At 38.4% G+C, this 11,077-nt stretch overlaps 2 protein-coding genes across 3 annotated transcripts; both read right to left on the bottom strand.

Moving 5' to 3' along the window:
• Nucleotides 1-3,010: 3,010 nt before the first annotated feature.
• Nucleotides 3,011-6,696, bottom strand: LOC137744823 (ATP-dependent Clp protease proteolytic subunit-related protein 3, chloroplastic). Of its 2 annotated transcripts, none has more exons than XM_068484629.2 (10): nt 6,260-6,696; nt 5,829-5,930; nt 5,371-5,493; nt 5,236-5,295; nt 4,691-4,787; nt 4,539-4,612; nt 4,196-4,249; nt 4,034-4,117; nt 3,818-3,945; nt 3,011-3,307 (listed from the first exon to the last, which is right to left on the bottom strand). In XM_068484629.2, the coding sequence occupies exons 1-9, from the start codon at nt 6,542-6,544 to the stop codon at nt 3,841-3,843; spliced, it is 984 nt and encodes a 327-aa protein (XP_068340730.1). In that variant the 5' UTR covers nt 6,545-6,696; the 3' UTR covers nt 3,011-3,307; nt 3,818-3,840. The 2 variants fall into 2 exon arrangements, with proteins under 2 accessions (XP_068340730.1, XP_068340731.1); XM_068484630.2 differs by having other exon boundaries at nt 3,011-3,569; nt 6,260-6,695.
• A 694-nt stretch (nt 6,697-7,390) lies between these two features.
• On the bottom strand, nt 7,391-9,593 carry LOC137745199 (REF/SRPP-like protein At3g05500). Its single transcript, XM_068485111.2, has 3 exons — nt 9,227-9,593; nt 8,406-8,630; nt 7,391-8,005 (listed from the first exon to the last, which is right to left on the bottom strand). Exons 1-3 carry the CDS (start codon nt 9,266-9,268, stop codon nt 7,520-7,522), a joined length of 753 nt encoding a protein of 250 aa, XP_068341212.2. The 5' UTR covers nt 9,269-9,593; the 3' UTR covers nt 7,391-7,519.
• Nucleotides 9,594-11,077: the final 1,484 nt, after the last annotated feature.

Raw genomic sequence — 11,077 nt, 5'->3', positions numbered from 1 at the left:
CTCTGAAATTATACCAAAACAATTTCTTGCATGCCTCGCTAGCGCTATCCCGATGAAAAGAAGACGACCAAGGAAAACTTATGGTATAATGTTGTGCGGAACAAAGCAAAGTGAGACATGGTTACTTGGCACTGTAGAACAGACAAGGCGACTAAAGGAAAACATGTGGTAAGATTAAGAACCTTGAAAAGAGCATCGGCAAATGAAAATCTGGAACGTTGATTCCACATTCGACACATCCAAGTAGTTGACATCAACCGCAACTTCCCCAAGATCATCTGACGACGAATGAAAGATTTTTTTTCGTAATCTCATAAGTTAAATCTTCGCACCTTCGCATGTAGCCCTTGCGTATTTACATATTTGGTTATGAGATATCGATATCGATATATGATTCCGTCTGGATGGGCATCGAGCGCTACAAGAACACCTGAAAATCAACAAGCGGCATTACATAACTGTATGATAACCACTGAAGCTAATTTCTTTAAACTGGTTAGGCGAAGTTACCTGGTGCTGCCCAAGCTTAGTTGAATTGCTTGGCAATGGAGCCAGCCAGACGATGTTTGGCGAGTTCATTGAATCGTCATAAGTCACATTCGACCCTAAAAGAGGTGATATTCGAACAACAGGTGTAACATAAATGTTTCGCTGCAATGTATAACGAATTATAATTGATTGATATGACTGAGGAACTAAAAATTTGAGGAACAAGTTAGTAATCCTCAAACGAGGATTTCACTGTAGCTTATTTCTAATTAGTCACTACGAAAGACAGAAGTTGAAGTTCCATTCTTTTCGATTCAAACCTCACTTATGAATCGTTTCCCATATGGGGTTCTAGTAAGCTCACATCGGTCCTCTTTCGATCCTTCAACTTCAAGTGCCTAATACATATTAAACTAAACATCCTCCAGTTACAACTAGTGTACAGAAAACAGCAAGACAATCCACCACTACTTAAATTCATCATAATCTCAGTTCCGTCTCCACATTAACTAAAATCAAACACAATGAAGACTGATTTTGGAACAGTTGGCAATCACTCTGCAACAACTTACCAACATGCTATACAAAAGTTACAATTTTTCTCCAAATTTAAGCACAAAAGGCAATCGCATACATGACAAACCAGCAATTCTTTGGTTCCTAAGTAAATTAGAATGTTCACTTGGCTGTGCTCATAGGAACCTTCCCACTGCTATGTAACCGTTCGAGAGCTGATGCCATCACTCACTCTCTCATTCACAGCTTAACCGAGAGAACGTACAGAAACGTAGCTCTATGTCCAAAAATCTCAGAAACATCATATGTGAAAAAAATAGAGTAGATGCAAGGGGTGGATATGCTCAAACCAACCGCATCCAAATCAAAGGAGAGACTCGATTTAGCCAAGCCATCGGCTTCCATATGTTTTATTCCATGTAAATATGTTGGAACTGTGAAACTTTGTGTGCGTTTACACGCACTGATTATACACTTGGAAGGTTAAATGTAATACAAAATGAGAACTAGAAAGAGACCCCATGGAGAACATCGAGATACAGCATATCATCCTTATCGGACATCAATCCGCTGCATTTCGCATTCATCAATATCTGGAGGAATTATACATCAATGCCCTCAAGCTTGTTGTCTCCCTTAACTGAAACAATACTGTTCACATAAACAGAAGCTAGCGTTAGATCTGGACTTTCCGTGCCACGAACAGGAAGATACCTGAGCTTTCGTGTATCGATGTTATAGCAGACAACACGTCCATCAGTGGCAGCCATAAGAAGCTCGTCACTCTTCAAAAATACCGACGGAATCCAAATATCTGGTACAAATTCAATGGTTAGCGTTTTATCCACGAACCTTTATATCAAACATAGAAACTCCACTTTCTGCTTCAAATTTATATAAAAATAAAAGCAATGGTTTCATTCCACATCAAAATGCTCTTACACCAGTGCTTTCTCCCATGGAAAATATCTGGCAATGGTATATTATGAAATACCTCGTCACCCGTATCAAACGAAAGGAGGACATCGTTTTCTTGATCCCAGCTGCCAAAATTCTACAGTTCTAACAATCTTGTACTGTTAGTTTTAGAATCATAGCCACATCCGATGACATTGATCACGGTATCTACTCCATCATCGTCATCTAGATCTGGTTGAGGGAGAAGAAGACCGGACTTGGGAAGAAGCTTAAATTCCTTGATGGCTGGATTGCATAAAACAACACAGTCCTCCCTAAGTAAATCATATAGGCAAACGATCCCATCACAAAAATGACCTGAAATTTGAATATTAGAAGGATGATTACTCATCGGAAATTGCTGAACATGAAGCTGTTCCACAACCTCATCAACACAAGTTCGTATCGTTGCAAAGACTACGTAACGAAAATCTGACTTCCTTCGCCTTACTGCATGTGTGGCCTAGGATTAAACGTATTTCCCGTGCATCGCTAATGTTGGTGGTGTTGAGGACAGTTTGCTTGACATGATGCTGGACATCGAGGAATTGGAAAGGTGTTTGGCCACGAAGCTAGGCTATTAACGGATCTTCCTACATCTATATATAAACGCTGGTTTATCAAGAATACGAAAGAAAGGTACTTCGAATTATTAATTCATCACCAGAGATGGCTTACAACCAATTGATCAAATTGTGCCACGACTTCTGAACGCGTTTGAATTGCATTAGGGATTTTGGAGGCAGCCTCTACAGGTTTTCCACCACCATATCTTCCAGAAAATTCTGGATGAGTAAGTAGAAGACCGGAAACAAAACAAATTTAACTGGAAGTTTCACATCGAAAAGACTTCGGTTTGTATAACTTCAATTTTTCACCATTTTAAGTTTCTTCGATGTGAAACTTCGTTTGGCAGTGACACATTATCCACGGTACAAATTGGATTGCCAAGCGTTTTGTCCGTTGAATTTTTCACTAGGTTATCCATCACCAAGACATCAAACATAGAAACTCAGCTTCTTTTTGATAGGGGAAAAAAAGACGACGATTCATCACCAAGATAATATAGAACGTAAGAAAGTGTTGTCATTCTTCAACTCTCAAAAAGTACATGTTTTTTGCACCCTTCAGATTTGTTCTAGGGGCAATTCAATTTGGCATCACTGTTCAATCTCTCCCATCCACTTCCTTACACATAAACAGGTCGTTGTCTGGTTCCTTTCATCTTTATACTCCCCGCTAGACAATTTAGCGCTCTTTACATTAATGCTTCGACCCATAACCAAAGAGCCCCTGACAAGCAGCCAACCATGTAACAATTCCTACAGTATCCATGTGATAACTCCTACACCAAGGAAAGCATTCCGATCAGAAATCTGGCCGAAAGCATCTTGCTACCATAAACATTATGAACAAACAGGAACCGAAACAATCTGCACTGTGTCTTGCAACTTTCTATTATAACCATGTTTTAATCTGTTGTTCATGTCGTTTTATTCAAATGCAAAACAGCCTGCCATGCATATCTCGTCAACAATCATACCCAGATACAACTATGTAATGGCTTTGTAGCCTGTGCCTTTCATATAATCTCTGCTGTGGAAATTCTGTTTGGATCACACCCAGAAAAATGTATGCATAAATACAACATTCTTCTAATCATGACTCAGGTTTCTAATCAATACATGGACGTTCATAACTTCATACCATTACCCCTAAACAAATGGAGAAACTCTACAACGTATACTAATCTCCCACTTAAAATAAACACTGACCGACCTGCCATGCCCGTGCACCTAATTATTAATGAGCCATGAATGACAGTTGTTAAATACTGAAGAAAAGGTTAACTCACCTATAATGACCACATTGCTTCCCTTACAGACCACCAAGTTCATCTACGACTTTGACGCCAGCTGTCTTATCCCATTCCTCAGGGGAGGCTACATCTGCCATTATCTTTTCTTGACCACGCCAAAGGATCTGCACCAGGTATTGCCGCCCTAGAACAGTCAACTTTCCACAAATATTGAAGAAAAAGGGTTCATGAAGACTATGTCGAAGGACTTACCTTGTCAATCACCCCGAATTGTTTAGCAGTTGTAGAATCCATATAAAATGGTCTTCTCATTACCTTAGCAACAGCCTCCTCTGACTAATACAAAATATCACGATAACATAAGTTCCCTACTTTTTGCTCGTACGCTGATTAAATCTTATAAATAGAGCTTACATTTCCTGTGTGTTTGGCCAGAAGCTTTACGAGAATGTCCCTATTTGTGATTACCTGAAAAGTACTTCACACAATGTTAATGTTTCCACAAAATGCACAGAATAAATTAAATTCAAAAGATTGTGACAGTATAAATGAAATGGAAGCTTAATTCACAGCCCCCACAAAGTTTCTATCATTATATTTTGCATAATGAAAAAGATTAAAAACGATGTGAAAGAAACCTTTCTATTTTGAATCCTCCAAATAAGTTCAGAGGCCAAGGAAATAAAGAGTTGATGCACAAATACATGATTAGGACTAGAACAATTAAATGGTGGAAATAAATGAAAGAGGAATTCACCTCTTTTGCACGAATAAGAACATCACTAGCAGGCATCAGTCCAGATGATGGGACACGAGGTTGCTGGATCATTGCTGAAGCAGGATTGAAGGAAATTAATGAAAGTTTTAAAGATCTGAGATTGCAACCTTTTAAAGAAAAATGTGTCATACCTTTGGCATGTGGCATCATAAATCGTTTGCCCTCAGTTCCTGCTGAAAGCAATAGACAAGCTTGACCTATAGCAGCCCCAACGGCAACCGTATGTATCTGAATAAGCAAGAACAAGTATGTAATAAGGTAAAACGTACAGCATTCATATCATAACCGAAAGCAAATCATTTCCCTACTTTCCAATGTCGAAATCCCTTTGCACATGTAGTTTGGAGAGTAGGAAGAGGAACATAAAAATGTCAATAACTCTGCATATAAAACTCGATATACACTACTACATAGAATTTTATAAACCATCCCCACAATTTTCACTGTCACTGCATCCCAACTGTTTCACCCCCAAATAATCACCACAAGCACCAATTACTAAAGCATCACATCGCATCACTGCTAAGGTGCCACCACTTGCATATGGCATTATCTCCAACTTAACAAAAAACACCCCATGTAGCTCCAAACCCACACCCAAAACACTAACATCATGGCCACCACCAAGTTAGAGCAAATAATTATGCAAAGTACAACAATTCTTAAAGAGCATCACCTCATTTTTCAACTGCATCATAGCATCATAGATAGCAAATCCCTCTGACTCCATGCCAACCTGAAAAATAAGCATTTGGAATACATGATATAGATAATTGGTGCATCTTACTTTGAACAGAGACACCAGACTTACGGTTTCACCATCATCACGGGTGGTTCCCGTCGAATTAATATAAATATATATTGGTTGTTTAGGATCCATCCATTGCAGATACATCAATTCCGCAACAATAAGCTCTGTTACTGCTGGCACTAACTGAAACATAAGAGCAATTTTCAACAGATTTCACCAAATGCACGAACAGAGTGACAATAAGATTGATTGAAACCTATTATGAATAGTTTCGCCATTATTCCCATATAATTCTAGTCATATCTTCCCCTTTTGAATTACCCAGAGAACACCCTCAAAGTGTACACTCAGAACCACACTACTTTACCAAGAAAAACACTTCCCCATCAGCCCCGAAGACACGCTCCGGCCTCCCAATTCTCACCCCAAAAGCACGATATGTATGATAATACAGCAGAATTTGATACTTACATAAGATGACACCTACAACAATATAAATATTGGATTCAAAAACTCACAGGCATGCCAATATAAACTATTCTTCCGTGGAGTAACAATGAGGGCAGGTCTGGAGGTGGCTTCCTGGGCCTATGCTCGTTGTAAGAAACCGATCTTTCCACCTAGTTCAAGCAGAGAACAGCACAAGATTACCAAATAACCAAACAAAAAGAATACCGATTAACCGAGAATAACAAGTCAAATTTACAGTGAAAAAACCTGAAAATTCTACTAGCACTACCATATCATTAAAACTTACGAAAAAAACTAATTGAAAATTAAAATTTTTGAACAAAAACCTGCTTAACCAATACAAAACTAAGATTCTTTCCATAATATCAATGGTACCCATCAAATTAATCTATAAATTTCACTTCAATCCTTCAAAAACAGAAACAATTCATACTTGAAGTAAAAACTTAGAGAGAGAGAGAGAGAGAGAGAGAGGTACTTGGGCAGGAGTGGCCATGAGAATAGGTTCATCAAACACATCCAAGTACGGGAGAGAGTCGGAATTTTGAGGCGGCCGGTTAAGCAAGGTTTCCGGGGACTTGGCAGCCACCGCAGCGAGCCTCGAAAGAAAGGGGTCCTTGGGGTTTATCGGAGGAATCGGGATTTTGGCCGTTGCTTTCGCGTTAACGGAACAAAAAGCTGTGAACTTCCGAGCATTTCTGGGTCTAAATGACGACGTAGAAGCTGACGATATGGAGATTGGCAGCTGCAAACTGCTAGCCATTAGAGTATTTTTCTGGGTTTTCTATGAGGAAACTTGGTGGAGTGGAAATTTTGAGATTGGTCCGTTGAAGTTGAAGGAAGAAGGGCTTCAAGCTTCGGCTGGTGACTGGAGAAGAAGAAGTTGGGGATGTTGTTGTGGACTTGTGGGTCCCTTTCAGGCCCAGACAAATTTGGCATTGACTGTTGAGTTCTTTTCGAGCCCACAAAATGGCCCAAAAAGAAAAATACTTGGCACCATGAACACCTCACATGCTTTTTGACGTGCATTTTTCACCTCGAGGTAGCGTGGCCAATGCAAGGACTAGGGATTGTTTAATAGTGTTTTTAAAATAACTCAAAACGTTTTTGGATTCCGAAAGACTTGAAGTGCTTTTTTAAGATTCATTCGTTTTTTTACTACAGGTTGGTTCCAAAAATATTTTCATTAAAAGTGGTTTCAGTCATTTTATGAGTACTTTCAAATGAGCATGTTAGTTGAGTGAAATTGTTCTTTTTTTATAGAGTCAGAAGGGGTTTAAGTTCGAATTCTCGATCAAATAAAAGAAAAGGAAAGATTATAGTTTGCAATCCATGTACTCAAGTTGAGTTTCAATTAATCATCCGAATGTATAAAAATTTTAAAATGTTACAGTTTACCATTATGTTGGTGATTACAACCCAAATCTAGACATTACGTTTCTAGGTCAAGGATCAATAGCCTACTAATCAGAATTATGTTTGGATCAATCGCCTCGAGTTATAAATTTTGAACAAAATTTGTTGGAAGTTAACGTCATTTTAAGTAACCTGCACTTATATCAATGCAGAATAACTATTTTTGCGTACTAGTGACATTTTATACAGAAAATAATAAGTAAACACGTAATACGTATTAAATATTTGACAGAGAGTCGAAAACCATGCCTAAAGGATGGCCCAAATTCTTACATAAAATCATAAACCCAAAGGGTAAAACAACATCAACACTGAAAATCCATCAATGAATGGCAACATCAGCTTCACCGTGGCTTGCAACCAAAGGCTCCGCTTCGGGCACTTTCTCGGCGAAAACCATGGCGATTTTCTCTGTGGGAACCAAAGGCAGGTAGGAGGAGACCCGGTAGCCCTTCTCCGCAGTGCTCTGCACGGTCTGGTTGTACTTTTCGGAACAATATGCTGCGGTTGGTACAACGACATCAACCACCTTTGGGAGGACTTGATTCACCTTTCGCCATGCAGAAACAGCACACTGCTCGGCTTTTGGTTCGTAATTAGCATACAGGTCTTTGGCCGTGGGTTCACACTTTGAGTAGACAGACTTAGCACAGCCTGAGGCAGTGTCTACAACCCCAGCACGCTTAAGCTCAGAGGCAACCGCTTGTGCTGCCTCTGGGGCCTTTTGAGCGGCGGATAGAGCTTTGGATGAGGCCTGCTTAACCACTGGTAGCACACAGCTGTCCAGCTTGGTAACAGACTGATCAACCTGAAGAAATTCCAACGTAATTAGCAACTTGCACAACAAAGCTTCGCACATTTGTAATGCAACCACCAATTTAACTAAGCTAGTATGAAACTGAAAATTAGATGCAACCATTGATCCTATCAACGAACAAAACTAAGATGCCACACAATAATCCGAATACCATAAGACATGTTCAAATCTACAAAGACACGATCCAATTGATCAAGATGCACAATGAGGATCGCATCCATACGATTAACATTTTTCGACAAACGTAATATGTTCTGTTACTCCAGGTGGTTATTCTATTCTAGGTAATGACAAACATTGTTATTCTTAACTCTTGGGTTCAAGAATTCCTACATAACTGAAGAGCCACAATAGCGCGAAAAAACCTTGAAACGTGAAAAAATCAAAGTACCTTGCGATCCACAAAGGTGAGGAGGTGAGCAGGGACATCATGGTACTTCTTGTAGACAGGTCCAACAACGGTCTTCACTGTTCCCTCCATGGACTCAACGCCAGGCTTCAAAGGCCCTGACCTTTCCTTGGCATAACCGTACAGGTTTGTGAAGCAAACCTCGGCATAAGCTGCAGCCACTTGAACAAATTGGAAGTACTTGAGCCTCTGTTCCTCCTCCGCAGTCTAAAAAATTACAAACACATATCAATAAATATTAACACGTAATTCATTGCTTGACTATTCAAGAAATTGATAAGAACAAAGGGAGCAAATTACAAAACTTGATAAATCACTATTTCTTAAAATCCGCATATATTTTCTGTTCCAAACTTTCTAGGCAGCCAAACACTCCCAATCCCAAGCACAAATGAACAAAGCAATAACATGAAGGCTTATGGCAACTGCTACTCAGCCTAAATAATTTGAACACTATCAAATTTCTGGGCAGCCAAACACTACAAAACCCCAAACAAAAATGAACAAGAAATTACAAAACATGGTTATTTCTTAAAACCCAACCCCATGATATTATAAGTTCCAAAACTTTCTGTGCAGCCAAACACTATCAAACTCTACCAAAACTGAACAAAGAAATTGCTTATAACAACAAAGGGGGGACATTACAGAACTTGGGTATTTCTCAAAAACATATCTAAAACCCCATGATGTTTTCAATTCCAAAATTTTCTGGGCATCCAAACACTACAAATCTCTACCAAAAACCAAAAAAGAAATAACATGACAACAAAACAAAAAGGAAGAATTTTGATGGTCCATACCATCTGTTGCTGCACCTGCACGCTCAAATCTTCCTGGGCCATAATCGAATACTTTTCTGTCTCGTTGGTTGGAATTGAAAATTGAAGGTAATGATTGGGTTTCGCTGTAATTTTGTTGGAGATTTGGAGGACGACGACTAGGGTTTTATAGGAGGAAGAAAACCGAATATTAATTCTTAGCGCTTAAGAAATGATCGGTGGCGAAGCCAACCAACTGCCAACTCCGTGTGAAAGTTTGTTATGTGTTGGCGGTGAAGGATTCCGTGAACGTTGCGCCGTTGACTAGTCGGCGAATACGATGCGGGAACTAAAGCCGTTAACGGGTGAACGGGAACGCCGTGAGAGGATTTTTTGGTTTTCGTGTGATGGGTAACGGAGACGGGGAGATAGACGTTTTGGATGTTTCGGCGGTGGGGCGAGTTCGAGAAGGTTCTTGGATCTTACTTAAATGGCCCACTGAGTCTAGGTGGATTAGGTGTCAAGGTCCAATATCATACGAGGCCCAAGTTATTTGAAAATATACATTTTTTTTTAAATGAAGAATTATTATTAAAAAAAAACTAATAAAAAGGATTTGAAAACTTTAAGTTTTAACGATAAAGATAAAATAAAGGATAAAGTGAATAGTACCAGTATTGACTTTTTAGTGTCAAAATGTGGTTTTTCGTTAAAGTGAACAGTATCGTGGACTTTTCATTAAAACTGCCATTATTAAATACATTTTCGATACTGTTGATATTGTCTCATTATGTCGATAGTGGAATAGTCTCAAATAGGGGTGTTATTACTGTATCAAAACCCATGTACCAATTACTATATTAAAATTTTGGTATGATAAAATCTATTACCATTACCGTACCAAACTTTTAGAATACCGAATTTTGACATGCCAAATAGTTCGGTTGACATAGTATGGTAATAGTAATTACTACTCTGTTTTGGGCCATTCTTTTGGGCCAAAATTTGATTTTTTTTTTTTCCAACTCAATTCAAGGCTCAAACATATTTTGGTTGCCCTTTGGGTTTCTAAAACTTTTTTTATTTAATTATGAGAATTTTATAGAGATTCATTTAAGAAACAAGAAGTAAATAGATCGAAGAATTGTTGAAAGAACCCAATATCCCTAAAAAAAATAGTATAAAGATTCATAAATTTCATCTCTACATTCTTTAAAATTGTACAAAAATTAACTTGATAGACGAAGCCAGGAAGAAAGATATCCCAATTTGATGAAGGAGAAGATGAGATAGACTCCGGGGAGAGAGAGAGAGAGAGTCGTCGGAATTGGAGCAATAAAGATGAAGTAGGTGGCTACATGAGTGTAAATATAAAGAATTGCAGAGCAAGAAGGCTTAGGTTTTTTTTATTAGTAAAGTAAAGGTCAGAGGGTGAGATGATTGTAAAAAATGAAAAAGAAAAAATTGAAAAGAGAGGTTCGGTATGAAGATAGCGATTCTTAACCAGTACCGTTGCTAAAACGATAGCGACAGTTCTTGTGGACAATCGGTATCAAAGTACTGATCGTATCCTTTTCCATTTCATTTATTTTTTGGAAGCAAGTTTACGATTTATTGAGCAACAAATTTATATTTAATAGACTATTTAAGTCGAAAACTAAAAAAATAAGTGAAAAATATAGTACGGAGGGCCAAAACATTGTTAAAATGACGTTCCACACTCAAGAATATAACAAAAAGTATTACTATAATCTTCAAACTTCACGATTAGGCGAAGGTGAAAATAAATAGATTGAACGATAATTTAAATAAGACTGGGCAATGATCGGTAGCGTGGTACTGATCTTTCCCAGTTCATATTTTTATTTATTTATTTTCTGCTTTTTTCTTTAT

The sequence above is a fragment of the Pyrus communis genome, chromosome 12 (assembly GCF_041283825.1).
Source record: "Pyrus communis isolate YQ-2024b chromosome 12, ASM4128382v1, whole genome shotgun sequence".
In the NCBI taxonomy this organism is placed as follows: domain Eukaryota; kingdom Viridiplantae; phylum Streptophyta; class Magnoliopsida; order Rosales; family Rosaceae; genus Pyrus; species Pyrus communis.
This window is presented reverse-complemented; position numbering and strand designations above follow the sequence as displayed.

What these genes read in the sequence shown, in the direction of transcription:
- LOC137744823 (XM_068484629.2), bottom strand. Translation starts at nt 6,544, where the DNA reads ATGGCTAGCAGTTTGCAGCTGCCAATCTCCATATCGTCAGCTTCTACG. An exon ending in CCCGTGATGATGGTGAAACC is followed by an intron (nt 5,296 to 5,370) that starts GTAAGTCTGGTG and finishes CTTATTTTTCAG; the next exon opens with GTTGGCATGGAGTCAGAGGG. An exon ending in TGATGCAGTTGAAAAATGAG is followed by an intron (nt 4,788 to 5,235) that starts GTGATGCTCTTT and finishes TTGCTTATTCAG; the next exon opens with ATACATACGGTTGCCGTTGG.
- LOC137745199 (XM_068485111.2), bottom strand. Translation starts at nt 9,268, where the DNA reads ATGGCCCAGGAAGATTTGAGCGTGCAGGTGCAGCAACAGATG. An exon ending in TGCAGGTGCAGCAACAGATG is followed by an intron (nt 8,631 to 9,226) that starts GTATGGACCATC and finishes GTAATTTTTTAG; the next exon opens with ACTGCGGAGGAGGAACAGAG. An exon ending in TCACCTTTGTGGATCGCAAG is followed by an intron (nt 8,006 to 8,405) that starts GTACTTTGATTT and finishes GAATTTCTTCAG; the next exon opens with GTTGATCAGTCTGTTACCAA.